Source organism: Cygnus olor, chromosome 1, assembly GCF_009769625.2.
Source record: "Cygnus olor isolate bCygOlo1 chromosome 1, bCygOlo1.pri.v2, whole genome shotgun sequence".
Taxonomy (NCBI): Eukaryota; Metazoa; Chordata; class Aves; order Anseriformes; family Anatidae; genus Cygnus; species Cygnus olor.
The window spans coordinates 192178879-192196331 of record NC_049169.1 but is presented as its reverse complement, the minus strand read 5'-3'; the positions used below and the strand labels follow the sequence as shown (position 1 = coordinate 192196331).

Genomic DNA, 17453 nt, shown 5'->3' with positions numbered 1-17453 from the left:
ATGAGTGATAAAGAACAGTGGAAAAAATGACAATCCAGCATTCTAAAATTGACATGGTCAGATGATGAGTTTAACAGGTTGCCCAGGGAGGTGGTGGAGTCACTGTCCCTGGGGGTGTTCAAGGAAAGGTTGGATGTGGTGCTTAGGGACATGGTTTAGTGGGTGACATTGGTGGTAGGGGGATGGTTGGACCAGATGATCTTGGAGGTCTTTTCCAACCTTAATGACTCTGTGATTTATTTCTAAGGGGGCAAAGCCAGGTCCCTACAAAATCAGCGCCTTATAGTGACAAACCATGCCCACAGGAGACCCAGTCAGGCCTCCGAGCACCGAGGGGTCCCCTCAGCCCCCTGAGGCGGGGCGAGGGCAGGGCTGACATGACACCGAGCTCAGCCAATAGCAGGGCCGATCCCGGTCCCGCCTCCGCCGCACAGACCAATGCGGAGCCGGGAGGGGGGCGGGGCGGTGCTGTCCGTGAAGGTGACGGGGCCGACAGCAAAATGGCGGGCGCAGCGGGGCTGGTCGGGCGGCGCGCGGCGGTGGCCGGGCTGCTGCGGGTGAGGCGCGGGGTGGGGGGGGCGGTGTGAGGGGGAGGGGGCGCTGCTCGGCCCCATCCTGTCACGGCCCTGGCACCGCCGTGCGGCCCCGGGGGCTCAGCCAAGGTCATGGCTGTGTCTGAGGAGGAGGAGAAGAAAGAGGAGGAGAAGAGGGAGGAGGAGGAGAGAGGGAAAGAGGAGGAGGGAGGGAAGGAGGAGGTGAGGTAGGCGTAGGGGTAGGGGTAGGGGAGGCAGCCGGGTGTGGCCGCGCTTGGAGGGGCGCCGTGAGGAGCTGTGAGGCTGCTCCTCACCCGCCCGGAAAGTCTTTTTTTTTTTTTTTTAAATAAAAGTCTGTCGTTGGCACGGAGCATGGCCGCGGCTAGCAGGAGGCGGCTGCAGCGTTGTCTCCTTTCTTTCCAGTGCGCCGCAAAGGCAAGAGCCGGGCGTGATCTGGTAAGCACGCACGGTGATCCCGTGTGAGGGTAGTGCAGGAGAGATCCTGTGAGCACACACGGTGATCTAGCCGGGGGGTAATCCAGGAGAGATCCTGTAAGCACGTGTGGCTTTGGTGCTGTGGGGTTTGGTGCTAACAAAGCCTTTACAGCTCTTGCCGGGGCCCGGTGCAGATATAGGTCACTTTGAGAGAAATTTCGTTCAAAACTCTGTGTTGGAAACCCCAGCCTGAGCTGTGAGGGGGGGAAAATAACGTAAAAACAATCGGAAAAATGTCTTTTGTTAGTTGAAGTTTGTCAGATGGCGAGAGGAACAGGCAGTGCTTTGAGCTGTCAGTGCAGTACCAGCAGGCGTTGTTTGACTCGTAAGATGGATGGTGCCTCTGTGGTGTCCGGAGGTGGTTTTTACTTTTAATTAGTAATCATTCAGCTCTCATCCAGTGGTCAGAATGTCTTCAGTGTGCTGGAATGTCATCTGAGTAAATGGCTTGAACTCTTTGTGTTTTAAACTGCTGGTTTCTGTTGGAAGATAGCTCGTAACGTTTGCAGTAACACCTGCAGGTGTATCTCTGCATCTCTGCCTATTGCACCGCTGCTTACATGGAGCTCCTTGCCGGTGGATTAGCCTGTTCAGGTGTGGTTTCTGTCTTTTCCTTGGTTCCATTGGCATCTCTTGTAGCATTCTGAACTTGTTATTCCCACTTTTGCACATGAAATGCCAATGAAATGATGCTGTAGGTGTAAACTGCCACCGTTTAAAAAGCAGAGCATTTAGTGAAAGCAAGGAATGAACCCAAGTCAAGAGAAGCAGACAAACTGTTGCTGTAGACAGACTAATGCTTCTCAAGATAGGTAGCTCTCTGGTTGTCAGACCATTTGTAAGCGTACATAGTTAGGCACTGGGACGGGTTGCCCAGGGAGGTGGTGGAGTCACCGTCCCTGGGGGTGTTCAAGGAGAGGTTGGACGTGGTGCTTAGGGACATGGTTTAGTGGGTGACATTGGTGGTAGGGGGATGGTTGGACCAGGTGATCTTGGAGGGCTTTTACAACCTTAATGATTCTATAACAGATTTGGCAAAAACAAAATGCTTTTTGTTTTTAAAAGAGTATCTGATTATTTTTTCAGGAGATATTTTCATCACAGATGTTACGGTGAGACTTTGTACTAGACGACATATTAAAAAAGGCATTTTATGATTTTTGTATTTTAGTAGTCTGTGCTTCTTAGACTATTTTTTGCAAAAAAAATACTTGGAAATGGTACATTACTGAAATGTTGATACGTTGCTTAGTTGATATGGAATTCTGAGGACTTTATTTTTCAGGCTTTGAAGTATACAAGCCGTGGCTATGCGTCACAGCGTACTTTAAATGTAAGTATAAAGTGCCGTCTGAGTGCAATAAATCACTGTTAAATCTGCTTCTTAACCTCTGAAGTTCAGAAAGTTATCACAAGAAACCTGCGTTGTTGACAATGTGTCTGTTGCCCAAGTCACGTTACTGCAAAAATTAGAATAAAGGTCAGATTTCCCTTTTTTTTTTTTTTTGCTTTGCTGACTGTTAGCGTGGGACAGAACTGGTTAGAATTGCATCAAGTGACTTAAATTTAATGCAGCTTTCTACCATTTATTGGAGAATACAGATGATGCCAATACAGATGATGCTCTTTGAAATGATTTGTATGCTATCCCCCCCTTTGCTGTTGTAATGTGAATGATTAATACCTTAACAGTTAACATTATTATCACTTAAGTCAGTCATGGCTCCAAAGAAGGAGATACAGAAACAGACCAAATATAACTTGTCCTTTTTTTCTGGTTTAAATATTTTCTAGTGTTTTGTTTCTTTGCTTGTCCCTGAATAAAGAAGTCAAGGTGAGACCCCGTGAACTTTGGTCAGACTTCCATTTAAAGCAGTACAGTTGGAGTTCTTGCTGATTCTTATCAGTAGCTGTCCAGGGTAACCAGAAATCAGAAACGTGCATCTTTGTGGTGCCAGGTCATCGTGCTGCTCTCACAGGGTTAGCAGGTAGTCACGCTGATGTAACATTAAAGCCAAGAGGCAAAAGAAAATAAATCTGTTTCAAGAGACTACTAAGATTAGAGTTGAATGTTGTACCGTGTCTTTAACCACTGTTTACACGTAAGCAGATCTTTAATCTGATGGAGTTTTAGCAAAGCCTGGTAGGATTCTTACTCTTCCAAGGCCCAAGGTGTTACTTCACTAAGCATGGAGTTAATGTTCACATAACTGTAGTGGCTGGAATCAGGTGAGGGAAGCTCCAGTTTATGACGATGCTGTCTGTGGTGTACAGACCCTGTCAGTACACTAGTGTTAAATTCCCTGGCATTTGGTAGGACACCTTTATGCATCAGTGCAGTGGGTTTGAGGAGTTGACCAAATGGAGGTTGTTTAAGCAGGGTCACCTAGAGCGTGTTTCCCAGGACAATTTCCAGGTGACTTCTGAGGATCCCCAAGGAGGAGACCTCACAGCCTCTCTGGGGGTTGCTGAGCAGAGCCTGGCTCCGTCCTCTCTGCACCCTCCCTTCAGGGATTTAGGGACACGGATGAGATCCCCCTGAGCCTCCTCTTCTCCAGGCTGAGCAGCCCCAGCTCTCCCAGCCTCTCCTCACAGCAGAGATGCTCCCAGTGCCTTCATCATCCTGGTGGCCCCGCGTTGGGCCCTCTCCAGTATGCCCAGGTCCCTCTGGTACTGGGGAGCCCGGAACTGGACCCAGCCCTCCAGGTGTGGCCCCACCAGTGCTGAGGAGAAGGGAAGGATCACCTCCCTTGACCTGCTGGCAACGCTTCGCCTGATGCAGCCCAGGTTGTCCTCAGCCTTCTTAGCAGCAAGGGCACATTGTTGCCTCAAGTTCAAGCTGGTGTCCACCAGGACCCCCAGGTCCTTTTCTGCAGAGCTGCTTTCCAGCTGGGTGGCCCCTAGCATGTCCCAGTGCCTGGGCTTGTTCCTCCCCAGGGCCACGGCCCTGCACTTCTCCTCATTGAACTCCACGAGGTCCTGTCAGCCCATTTCTCCGCCTGTTGGGGTCCCTGTGGATGGCACGTGGCCCTCTGCTGTATCAGCCACCCCCGGCTTTGTGCCGTCTGCAGACGTGCTGAGGGTGCGCCCTGCCCCATCATCCAGCTCGTTAGTAAAGGGGTTAAGCAGGATTGCACCCAGCACTGACCCCTGGGGATCTCCGCTGGTTACTGGCCTCCAGGTACACTTTGTGCTGCTGGTCACAGCTTTCTGGGCCTGGCTGCTCTGCCCGTTTTTGAGCCACCTCGCTGTTCAGCCCATACGCCCCTGGTTTGTCTGTGAGGATCTTACTGGGGACAGTGTCCAAGGCCTCCCTGAAGTTCAGGTAGACAGTATCCCCTGCTCCCCTCATCCGTCAGGCTGGGCACTTCATCGTAAAGGTTCATCAGGTTGGCTAAGGATGACTCCCACTTAAGGAATCTGTGCTGGCTCCCCCTGATAATTTTTGTCATTCGTGTGCCTGGAAATGGTTTCCAGGGTTAGCTGCTCCGTGAGCTGCTTCCCAGGTGTCCAGCTGAAGCTACTGGCCTGTAGCTCCTGGGGCCTCCTTGAAGATGGGAGTGATGCTTGCTTTCCTCCCGTCCTTGGGCACCTCCCCCAGTTGCTGTGGCTACCCAAAGGTTGAGAGTGGCCTTACAGTGACACCTGCCAGCTCGCTCAGCACTTGTGGGTGCGTCCCGCCGGGTCCTATGAACCCACACGTGGCCAGTTTGCTCAGGTGTTCCCTCACCCGATTCTGTTCCGCCACAGAGGCATCTTCCTTGCTCCAGCCTTGCAGCCTGGGTTCCTGAAGGCTGGTCTTGTTCGCAGACTGAGGTGGAGGAGGCCCTCCGTACCTCAGCCTTTTCTGTTTCTATAACCAGGTCCCCTGCCCCATTCCCTGGTTTTCCTTTTGTCACTGACGTACTTAGAAGCCCTTCTTGTCTTTGATGCCCGTGGCCAGATTTGTTTCCGTTTGGGCTTTCGCCTTCCTAGCCTGCTCCCTGCATGCTCAGCGTTTCTGTATCCCTCCCAGGCTGTCTGTCCTTGCTGCCACTGTCTGTGGGCCTCCTTTTTCTGTTGGAGCTTGCCCGGGAGCTCCTTGTTCATCCATGCAGGCCTCCTGGTGTTCTTGCCCGACTTCCTTTGTGTTGGGATGCATCTCTACTGAGCGGGGAGGAGGGGATCCTTGAATATTGGGCCCCTCTCTTGGGCCTCTCTTCCCTCCAGGACCCTGGGACTCTTTCGGGTATCGCCCGCCCCAAGGCAGAGCTCAGTGCATTCCAGCTGTCCTCTCGTATAAAGCACAACCCCGCACCTCGGCTTCCCAGCCTGTCCTCCCTGAAGAGCCTGCGTCCCTCGCTGCAGCGCCCCAGCCATCAGAGCCACCCTGCCCCATCTCTGTCCTCCCACCGAGATCCCTGCAGCTGTGCCCAGATCCCCAATTCCTCGTGTGTATTTGTTTATTCCTCGTGCTGCATGCATTCATAAAGATAATTTTGGTGCTCTGAGCTACTGGCAGGATAAAAGGGAAGCTGGGACACGAATAAAGTGAACAAATTTAAAACTTTGGTGTACGTGTGCGCGTGTAACGATGCTCTGACTTTTACTCCGTGCTTATCCTCTTAGGAAGTGGTGATAGCGAGCGCTGCAAGGACGCCAATGGGCTCTTTCCAAGGATCTCTCTCGTCACTGCCAGCCACCAAACTGGGTTCCATTGCAATTAAAGGAGCAATTGACAGAGCTGGTAAATATAAATATTTTTTTCATGAGAAAACATCACACAGCTCTGCATGTTATCGGTCTGTGTCTGTTGGTTTTAACTTGCTTGTTAAACAAGATAGCTCGGGTGTCTTGTTTTGTTTTGCTTTTGCTTCTAGCACTTCTATGTCTTTATTCACAAATGGTATTTAAATAAACCTGTTTCAGTCTGAATTAAACGCTGCAGAATATGATTTAGGAATAACCGTGCTAATCCGGATCCCACTGAACAAGCGAGTTGTTTCGCTGTAGTTCTGTGACACACCTAAGCTACTTGTTGCTGAAACCAGGGCTCTGTCCTTGTCCTCTCTGTTTTTTTACATGGGCACTTACACTTGTCTCACACCCCTGTGAGCCTATTCATAGACTTTTAAATCAGGCAAAAAGTCACTTTGGAGGAGAGGAGGGTTAATTTTCTACAGATTTGGCTTCTTGAAATAGCAAACTACAAGAACTTTACACCAGGGCTCTTGCAAGAGAAGCCCTGGGAGAGCAGGCCCCTTCTGTCTGGTGGCAGCCAGCTGTTAGCGTGGCTCGCAGGTGTTAAACCAACAAACCTGTTTCTTTGGACATAATTCTGGTAGGTAGAAAGCTTTGTGGATCTGGGATCCCCAGTTCCTCATGTCCCATGAACGTGGGGATACAGCTCTGGAAGGCACCAGACCTGGAATGCTTTCAGCAGACAGGTTGGACGCGGCATGCTTTGTCCCTTTACTATGGGAAACTTTCATGGGAAGGCTCATAAAAGGGAATCACAGCTTTTGTGAGAAGAATCTCAACTCAGGAGTTTTGTTTTATAGGTATCCCCATGGAAGAAGTGAAAGAAGTGTACATGGGGAATGTCTTGCAGGCTGGGCAAGGACAAGCTCCGGCAAGACAAGCAGTCCTGGGCGCAGGTACGCGTTGTCCTGACTGGGTTAAAGGTGGTCTTACCTTTCTGCAGAGAGCTGCTAACAAACTGGAGGGGCTGAAGCTCTGAGCTAGGGCAGGGTGGCTGCCCAGCCCTTCAGCAAGACAGGCTGCATGTGCTGCTCTTCCCGTGGGGGTAAAGGCTCCGTGTAAGTGAGCCTAAAGCGCCTGTGCTCAGGAATCAGTTTTCACATGTACAATGGCTGTTACTGCTGCACTGGTTGCAGAACCTGGAGAAAATGAAAACTTCCAGAGCACTTTTTGCTAATGATAGTTGCTGCTCTTTGACTCTTTCATGAGACAGACTTTATCACTAATCGTAGGATCATAGAATATCCCGAGTTGGAAGGGACCCACAAGGATCATCGAGTCCAACTCCTGGCACCACACAGGTCTACCCAAAAATTCAGACCATGTGACTAAGTGCACAGTCCAAATGCTTCTTGAACTCCGACAGGCTTGGTCCTGTGACTGGGTCCCTGGGGAGCCTGTTCAGATGTGTGACAACCCTCTCCGTGAAGAACCTCTTCCTGATATCCAAGTCATTTTCCTGATATCCAAGTATCAGGATATATATAATATATCAGGATATATATCCAAATATTTGGATATCACTATCCTGATACCCATATCATTGCCTTACCCACTAAAGGTTAAAACCATCGGTGAGTTTCCATGAACTGCAGCTAGGGATATGTCCTTACACTCCTCTTCTTGAGGAGCCTGGAGTTATGACTGAAAGGATTTGCCCTGTGATGTCGACTACAGCACAAATGGTGCTGGGGTGCAGGGATACTTTCTTCTCCCTTTTGCTGTAGGGCAGGCTTTCCATACCTTAGTATGATTCTGAAAAAATGTATGGGTCCAGGAAGAACTGGGTGCTTCCTTGGCTCTGTCCCTGTACTTCTTTGAAAGAGAAGGAACTGCTGCTGTCAGGGGCAAAGGGGTGGATATGGCTCTTTCCTTTCCCCTGGCCAGTTTCCCCATCTCATTGCTGGCATGGAGGTGACGTGCTGGTAGTGGAGCCGTAGGACAGAGGCAGCGATGCAGTGTTTTTAAGCCAAACTGCACAAAAGAGAATGCCTAGCTATTGTCCTGAACACTCAGTAACAGTAGTAACAGCTCAGTAACTGTGCTGGTGACACCTAATAACTTTGGTCTTGTTTGGTACTGCATAGGTTGAGGGTTCCTGTACTTCTGGGGTAATGTCTTGTAGGATTTAGCAACTGGCAACAGCTTGTTTATGGCTTTTTAGGGTCAGGGGTCGGGCTGTGAGGAGGAGGAATAGTTCTGGAGTCTGTTCTCTGATCTCCTGCTGTCCGAATCCTCACTTGCTTCCTCTCATCACCTGAGCCTGTTGTCTGAAGGGGAGAAGCGACAGGAATCTCCAAGAAGGACAATAATTAGGGGTGAAGGTAGATAAATTGTCCTGGCAGGCCAAATAATGCTAGCTGGACACTCTGGGGTTACATAAAAATTAGTCCCGTACGAAATCTTGTTGAAACACCAACCCAGTGGTAGTCTACCCTTAAATAATAGCTGTTTGTATAACTTACTTGACTTAGGTCTGCCCATCTGCACCCCTACTACAACTGTCAATAAGGTCTGTGCTTCAGGAATGAAATCAATCATGATGGCAGCACAAAGCCTGATGTGTGGGAGTCAGGTATGTGAATTTTAGTGCTGTTTTATGGAAAAAACACACAACTAATGTTGTAGATCCCATCCTATTGATGGCTGGGGTCCTTGATTTGGGACTGTGTTTTGACTTGCAATAATGAAGCTAATTAGCGAGGGTTTTTTTTAGGTCAGGCAACCTTAATTTTGTAGTTACTCAAATATGTTTTGGTTTAAAACAGGAAAAAAAAAAAGTATTATGGTTAGGGAACTGTCAGATTTATTTTTAGAGCTGAGTAAGTAGGGTAGATTTTGGTTTATGGTATCTACATCCTCTCCTCCTCTCCCTATTGTATTCCTTCCCCCCCACCCCCCCAAAAAAAATTAGGGAGTTTCAAGCTTTGTGATTTGAAAACTCAAGATTTTTTTTTCCCCTAAATTTAGATTTTGTTGAAAGAGATTTCATCTTGCCTTTCAGATCCTTTTACCATGTAAATGAATTAAATGTACATATTAAAACAGTGTCATTTCAAAGTACATTAAAGATGTTTCAGGCTTTTTATTGCTTTCAAAGAAGCTGAAGCTACTGTTGCTGAATAGCATTTTCATTGAAGAGCTTGTTGGAGGGGAATTACTCATCTCTGCCAACTGTATTCTAAGATTCTCTGTATGAATAGGAAAAATTCTATCCTTGAGTGGAAGGATGAGACAATACACCATTTTCAGCAAGCTGCTAAGTGCTAGGCAGCAAAGAATATAACAAAAGTGTGAATGTGAATTAAAAACATTCCGGTTTTGCTTTTAATTCCATACCTAAAGCATCTGGCAACATCCTTTCTCTGAAGTGCAGATACTGTCAGCACAATATATATTTTTGGCTTACAAAATAAATGGCTCATAAGTGAGAAATATACTTACCTATATATACATTGTCCCCCACGTGAAAATAGCATTATTTTTTAAGCTGGGCAGCTACATCCTGCTTTGGCCTTGTATTGCAGAGAGCAGCACTTCACCCAGTGCCTGCTGAACTCGGTGGATGGCTTCCCACTGGACTTTGAATCAGGTCCAGCTGTGGGAACAGCCACATTTGGATTTAGTAACGTGCGTCCAGCGAGTTCATCGCAGCGGTCACGGATGTGGTTGGTTTGACAGATGCAGGCCGTGCGCTCTGAAGGGAGCTGGACTTTCAGCTGAGCTAGCCACACCTGCTCTGCTGCCAGCCCGAGCAAAAGCAGACCCGCTGCCCAGTTAGTGGCTCTCAGAGCTATAAATAATGCCTTTTTTGGGGGATTGTTTGTTTTTCCTGGCTGCAGACTGCAAGGTATCTGTGGTGGGAATCAGGGATAGATCCCAGAGGCTTGAGTCAGCGCGCATTTAGTGTTGTACAAACAACTGGAGTAACTCCAAGTCTTTCACGTGATGGAGCTGAAATGCCCGCGACTCCCGTTCCTCTGGTCTATTGCTGCCCCCGTACCTCCGCTGCCTTTCCGATTTCCCTGCCTTTCCAGTTTGTCTCCAGCCTCCTTTGTTTTCTTTGGTACTCCATGCCGCTGTTCCTGCATCGAGTTTATAATCTGTTCTGAACCAAACCATTATTTTTCTGAGGCTCAATTGCAAGACCTAATTACAACTCATGTAAAATACCTTTTCTAGTTATATTAACAGCAATACTGAACTCTCAGAAACTAATGCTATGGTTTTTTTTTTTTTTCATTTTTCTTGCAATTATCTGTATCTCAAAAATCACAGCTGAGTCTGTTCTTCACACCTGAGATGCCAGGGGTTTTATGGGTTGTAGCCTGATGAACGACAGATACATGTATGGCCCTCATAGCTGTTTGTGTTTGTTTGTTCTGTCTCAGCTTGGAAAGGAAACTAATTTATAAATAGCCACGATGATTCAGCTTAATTCAAGTTCGGTGGTCTTTATTAAAGTCACCTTTTTTCGCTGGCATTTTCAGATGAAAAAAACCTTAAGTCATCTCTCTTTAGGTAGTGAGGTGTAACAACGTTACGTAAAACTGCAGGTACCTCTGAACTTCTGTCTCTTGATTGGTCTCTTAGATTCTGGCTGTTGCTTGTTCCATAGGGAGCTGCTAACGAAGAGCAAAAATGAGAAATTTAGAAGAAAAAGAAACTGTTTAAAGTAAAACTTACAATCTGATCTTGGAAGCTTTTGGAGTAAAAGTGCAAGAGACCAACGTGGCTCTTGCAGCTTTCCAAAATTACATTCCAGGTAAAAGTCCAGTTGCTCTGTCAGCACGGATTAGCTCTCTTCAGCTGTTGTCCCTGCTGTTTGCTTTTGAAATGCATAAAGATTTTTTTTCCTTTTTCTCTAAGACTCCTCAGAACTATGAAGTGTCCACTCTTAAGCTTTTCTTAGTATTTGTTCCCAGAAGAAGTCGTGTAGAACACGCTGCGTATTAATAATTTGAACTTGTATTGTTTGAGCAGGACGTAATGGTTGCTGGTGGAATGGAGAGCATGTCTAATGTTCCCTATACAATGAGCAGAGGAGCAACGCCGTACGGAGGAGTAAAACTGGAAGATCTGATAGTAAAGGATGGACTCACAGATGTCTATAACCATATCCATATGGTAAATATTCCTGCAGAATTCTGGATTATCTGCCATACACCTCATGCTGCTTTGAAGACGTTGCTTATTATTAAGCTGCTTCATCTAGCAAACCTAGAAATGGGGAACACTGAGGGAGGAAAATGTTTTCCATTTCCAGGCTTCCTGTAGTAACCATGATGGAGAGACTACACAGAAGGTCAAAACAGTAGAAAATTGTGTTAATGTTTATTTGTCTCTCGTTGAAGCCTGAATAGCTTAGAACAGGGATTGAAAAAATCAAACCAACCACCCCACAATTTCTACCACTGATAGATTGCTTTTGCTCTCGGTGTAGGAGAGGGCAGTCAAGTTACTTGACGCCTTTGGGGGTAACCGCTTTGTATGGCTTGGTGGGCTCTCATGTTTGCTTTCCCTCCCCCAATGTATATACCTGGTATCTTCTGTTAGAAGGCTGGAGTCAGCTGGTGCGCTTGGCTCATCAGCAGGATAACTTACCTTGGACAAACAGCTGCAAACTTGGGATGGGCGTGGAAAAAATCCGATGTGAAGATAGTGAGGAGTAAGCATCAGGAAAGAACATTTTGAAAGGAGAGTAACTATTTTCAGTGTACAAACATTTCCGACCTTTGCCTCTAATAATTCACAATTGTAGGGTGTTATTTACTGAGAAGTTAGTGTTCTTGCTACTATTCCTGAAAACATCTCACGAAGAATGTTCTGCAGTGTATAAGCTGTTCTGTGTATACTTCATACAGACCTCACTGCTTTTGCTTTATTCGTTTTGCAGTACCATGCACACTGTTTAGGCTATTGGTTGAAAACCTCTCAATTTCAGCTAAAATGGTTTTTGACCATGAGGATTTTTCACAGGAATGCAAATACTGGCTTTGCTAGTTCCTGGTGAGCAGGGGGAAACCTCTGGGAGCTTGTTGTAATACACAGAGTTTTAATAGATTGGGACACTATTTCAGGAACGTTTGTCTTTATTATAGCAGCTGTGGGTTGCTTGGAGAATCTTAACGGTCTGTAAGAGAATATACAGGAAGGACCATCCGATTTAGGACCATTCCGGCTTTAGGAACTCACTCGTGTCTGTCTTCTGGCAATAGGCCAAGTTGCTGGTGCTGTGAACACTTCACGTGTGTAAACTGCGCAGAAGTGAACTTGCTTGAGGAACTGGGGGAACAGTACTAAAGGGTTTTGTGGTGACTCATTGGGTTTTCTGCAGAAATGAGAGGTGGAACAAAATCTGATTCAGAATAAATCTTTCAGGTTGACTAAATGAGTTTTTATTTTATTTTATTATTATTTTATTTTATTATTATTATTTTATTATTTTTTATTTTATTTTATTTTGTTGCCAGGTATTGGGACAGTGTTGGTAACAAATTACGATTGTATAATTTTGATGGATTCATCTATATATGATTTGATTATTTCATTCTAATTATTTCATTCTGGTTATTAGACAAAAAGTATACAGGCATATATTTGTACAGTCTTTAGGATATCGGATCCCAAAGGCTAAGTGAGCCCTATGTGTTGATGCATTCCTGTAACCTTTGGAACAGACCAGCCAGCAGTGGCATGGAAACGCTAGGAAGGTGATGCAAACACACTGCTCTGTGGCTGAGCAGCGTTCTTCAGTCTGAAGAAGGCAGCCTAAGCACTTTAAAACTTGCTTTGCATGCAGTTTTTTAATTTACTCAAAAGCCTTGTAAGGAATGTTCCTTCCCAGCTGGATAATCTGGATTTGGAAAACAGATGCTAAATCTGAACTTCACACTTCAAAGGCAGAAGCTTCTGGTTGATCATGATTGTGCGAAGTAAAAATGAACACCAAATATTAGCCACGTTCAATTCTGAAAATCTGCTGGTTTTTCACTTAAGTTTCTAGTTCACCTCTCCAGAAGTACCAAATGTAATGTGTCTGATTTTTTCCAAGGGCAACTGTGCTGAGAATACGGCAAAAAAGTTCACCGTTTCACGAGAGGAACAAGACACTTATGCCATAGGCTCTTACACGAGGAGCAAAACAGCCTGGGATTCGGGAATATTCAAAAATGAAATAGTTCCTGTCACTGTTTCAAAAAAAGGTATGGAAAGGTGCGATAAAATGGATTGTTTCTCATTGAAAGCCGTAACGTCTGTATTTAGTACAAACGATGCTGTTTAAATATGCAGATCTCAGGAACATACAAACCCCTACATGTGTATGTATATCTGTACTTTTGCTTCAGAATAGCTAAGAATTTCCTGCTATGCAGACTTTCTGGTGACCAGCAGTCAATCACCTGTAATCTGTTTTTTTTTTCTCTAATGCTACAGACCATAATTTTGTCATATTTTGGATGACTATATATTGAATTGAGCTAGAAGAGCTTGATGACCTGTTTTAATTTCCCTGTGAATTACCTTAAAAATGTTTTGTCCCTTTCATTCACCCATCAAGGAGTATAAATGGATTTGCTATGAATGAATGGGATTGAGGAATATTTTTTTTTCATTTTCATTAACACACTTCTGAGATGCATAAATTAGTTTCATTTTTCAACTAAAATGAATTGTTTAAATAAGGCAGCATTTAATTGAAGAATGTGTTAAAAATGGACTGTATTACAAAAAACTCAACTGAATTTGAATTTCAGGAAAGCCAGATACAGAAGTGACAGAAGATGAAGAATATAAACGTGTGGATTTCAGTAAAGTTCCAAAGCTGAAAGCTGTTTTCCAAAAAGAAAATGGTAAATACTGTTAAATCAACTGCTTAATTGTTTACCAGGTACACAGATTCTTTATTAAAGTGAAGAGTACTGCTCACAGGAGCTCGACTACACTGACAGTGAACCATTAACTTTTAAATGTCTGTGAAGGAAATATCCTAAGAAGAAATCTGAGCCGTATTTTCACAACAGTATAAGCTGGCTTGAGTGAAAAGAGATGGTCCAAGAGCCTGTAGAGCAGTGAAAACCTGTTCTGTGCATTTACGTTAAAGATTGAAATGCATTACCTTGGTCACTACAAAGTATAACCTCTTGGTTCGGTGAGAGCTGGCAGGCCTTTACGTGGTTACCTGTTACTTCCCCAAGTCTGTAGGTGATGAATCTTTCTGGCTGAAGTCGGCGTTCACTCACAGCCACGTCTGAGCTGGAATTCTGTGTTAATGCTGGCAATGCTGCTGGCGTGGAAGGCATGATGTGAACTGCCCTTTAGATAAACCTTATGAATACATGGGACTATACTTGTTTAATCAAACTCAGCTGAAAAAAAAAAAAAACTAACAAAAAATTGCTAGTTAACTCAGTGCAGTAGCTATTACCAAGGGCCTGGGCGATGTACCTGGGCTGTGTCATTTTCCCCTGTGTTTAAACAACGCATTTCCTTTTCTAGGAACAGTTACAGCTGCTAACGCCAGTACTCTGAATGACGGAGCAGCTGCTGTGGTTCTGATGACTACAGAGGCAGCCAAGAGACTGAAAGTTAAACCTCTGGCACGGATAGTAGGTGAGATTTTTCTTATCTTTGACTACAGCACTGGAAAATATCCTTCTAGCATATTTATACTTTGACTGAGAATCCTGTTTGTCCTGTTAGCCTTCATGGGACAGAAAAGAGGAAACCTTAGGCATACGGCTGCATCTTCTTAATACAGTCCTTGAAATCTTAAGTGTCATACCAGCAAACTGTTAGTCATAAACAGTTTTCTATGTGCAGTAACATCAAACATCTGAAAACGTTACTAAGCGACTCACTTGAGGCACTAAACTTCAGGTGTGTCTATTTTCAGGGACCATTATATTCAGAATTCTGTCTTGGCTGGGTTTGCTGTTTGCACAAATGAAAATCATATATGGTAAAAATAAAAGGTGTTTAAACAGCTTTTTTGACTTTTTTTTTGTACAGCTTTTGCAGATGCTGCTGTCGATCCTATTGATTTTCCTATTGCACCTGCGTATGCTGTTCCCAAGGTAGGAATAAAACTGCTTGTTTTCTGAAAGACAGCAAAATTCCTCAGTGCTGGATCGTTGGCTCAACCCTCGGTGTATCTTCCTCTAATTACCACTGAAATTATGATTTCTTCATAAATATAAAATACGTGTTTTTCAGAGGATCAGGGCTAGAATGTACGTCTTTAAAGTAACAAACTTTGTATTTTTCTTGGAAAAGAATATTGTTTTCTACTGCTTTCACCAACTTTGGCCTTGTTTATACTTCTGAAATTAAGCAGCTGGTGTGGCTGAAAGGCAAAATAAATTTGGTTATACACGTATAGACTAGTTCAGAATGAAACTAATGGCAGCTGTATGGCAGTACTGTCTCACTTTAAGTGTACTTCCTGTAGCAGTGGTCTTTGTATAAATGTGAGGGAAATGTATTCCTGTCATAGGATACTCTCCATTTCTTCCATGGCAAAAACTAAACTTGTGCCCCAGTACCCCAGTTTTGCTTTTTCCATCTGAAAATAGACCTAATTAGTTCTATAAAGTACTTTAGCTTCCTCATTTTTTCACAGCAGTAATTATTTTGATTACTGTTTCTAGATTTTAAGTGAGACGGGCCTGAAAAAAGAAGACATTGCAATGTGGGAAATCAACGAAGCCTTCAGTGTTGTGGTGCTGGCCAACATTAAAATGCTGGGCATCGATCCACAAAAAGTAAACATTAATGGAGGTGCTGTCTCTCTCGGGCATCCAATCGGGTATGTAAAATAAGCATTGGTTTTTGTTCTGCATGGAGGCATTGCCTTCTACATGCTGCTAGCATACTCGATTTTATTCTCAAATTTAATGCAAGTAGGAAGGGTAATAGAAATTCAATAGCATATACACGTGTACTTGCATTAATTCAGGTGTTAGATGTCAGGGTACTTTGCAAAGAGCATGATCACAGTTTTGTCTTCACAAGTAGTTACCACCTTTTATAAAAAGCTTGCTTGTTACCACAGCTATACAGATTTATGAAGCTTTAAAAAAAGTCACCGCTAACATAAGAAAATAAACAGTAATAATTAATCAACCAGTTAAGCTAGTAAAGTGTACAGATAAACTTATGAAAATAGCATAAGGGTATGGTACAGGGACTTGAATTTCCTTCTGTCAGCAAAGTGAAATTCCTAGTCTTGTCAGAGTATTCCCTGTAGGGAATCCAAACGTTTTCCATCACCTAATGCAGCAGATGGGGGATGCATAGCCTGGGGGATGTCCTTGGGGCTTCTGTTTGCTCTGAAGTTCCTTCACCTGGCTGAATTCCCTGCTGTGTTCTCCAGCAGCTGGAATTTACTCATGACTTAAGTATATCTCATTAGTCCTCCTTAAGGGTGATCGAGCTGCAAGCTCCAGGTCTATGAGGACAAATCCATTTCAAATCTACTAGCTATATGTAGGTGAGAAGGAACCAGGCTGTACAGCTGGAAGCAGTTGGAGTACTTCGTGGTTCAGAAGTTTGCCTTGACTAGATCTTTACAGCTTATGCTGGCAAAGATATTCTGGCATCTCCTGTGGAATAGCAGCTTCTTCTGATAAGGGAATAGGATTTTTTTTTTTTGTCTTAAAACAAGATTTCTACAGTCTGACGACAGCATTTAAATGGCTTAACTTGGCATGAGCTAGATGAGTGTACTGTACTGCATTACAGCAAGTTGGAACCAAAGAAACTGAATCATTAGCTTTATATATATATTTTTTTTGTGGTAGAGACTTAATATTACTTTCTTTGAAAGATCTTTGATACTTGCAGAGATGCTTTGCAATATACAGAACAGCTAGAGGTGACTTCCTTTTTCAGAAGAAACATAGAGGTTCTGTTTGTGCACATATAGAAATCTTTCTGCTTGTTAATACTGTAGCTAAAGAAAAATAGCCCACGCTGCTTTTAGATGTAGGTTTGTTTGTTCTTTTTGTTGGTTTTATGTTCCTGGTTTTGTTTCTTTCCAGTGAATCAGCACTACATATTCTGTCAATGATCTTGTATGAGTCAAATTTTCTTCAAACTAAGGTGTTCATATTCTTTCTCTTAATCAGAATGTCTGGAGCGAGAATTGTTGTTCACATGGCCCACGCCTTGAAACAAGGACAGTATGGGCTTGCGGGAATTTGCAATGGCGGAGGAGGCGCTTCTGCGATACTGATTGAGAAGCTGTAGGCCCACACAGCTGCTGGAAACAAAGCCTTAACCACTCTGATGTGAGTGATGAGCAGCGCCTGTTACATCCCATCTCTGAGTGGATGAATTCCTTAATGGCTGTTCTAAAATTTCTAAAACATCACTGATACAGACAACAGGGCTCTTGTACCTTTGACTCAATGCAAGTTTTTATACAGTACAAGTAAAAAAACAAGAAATCATGATGATGTATCAAGACCTGACAATAAAGAATGTCTATGTCAACTGTGCTCCTGTCACTTATTTCTCAAGTGCCACTGAAACTGCCTTCTCTTGGTAGGTCAGACAGTGCTGTTAGTAGAACAACTACCTTCTTAGAGTCTGGTTGCTTAATTTGCTATTTTAAAGTTATTAATTACTCAAGCCTGCTTAGCACACAGCTTTCACAAGAGATAAACACTTAAACACTTCACA

The 17453-nt window shown here is 44.4% G+C and overlaps 1 protein-coding gene across 2 annotated transcripts; it reads left to right on the top strand.

Annotated features, from left to right (window-relative positions):
* The first annotated feature begins 452 nt into the window (after window positions 1–452).
* On the top strand, window positions 453–17267 carry ACAT1 (acetyl-CoA acetyltransferase 1). 2 transcript variants are annotated; one of them, XM_040544105.1, is made up of 12 exons: window positions 453–557; window positions 2314–2361; window positions 5637–5754; window positions 6569–6664; window positions 8243–8343; window positions 10752–10895; window positions 12823–12973; window positions 13526–13621; window positions 14268–14381; window positions 14781–14845; window positions 15419–15576; window positions 16898–17267. In XM_040544105.1, the coding sequence occupies exons 1-12, from the start codon at window positions 501–503 to the stop codon at window positions 17016–17018; spliced, it is 1269 nt and encodes a 422-aa protein (XP_040400039.1). In that variant the 5' UTR covers window positions 453–500; the 3' UTR covers window positions 17019–17267. The 2 variants fall into 2 exon arrangements, with proteins under 2 accessions (XP_040400039.1, XP_040400038.1); XM_040544104.1 differs by lacking the exon at window positions 453–557 and adding an exon at window positions 727–989.
* Window positions 17268–17453: the final 186 nt, after the last annotated feature.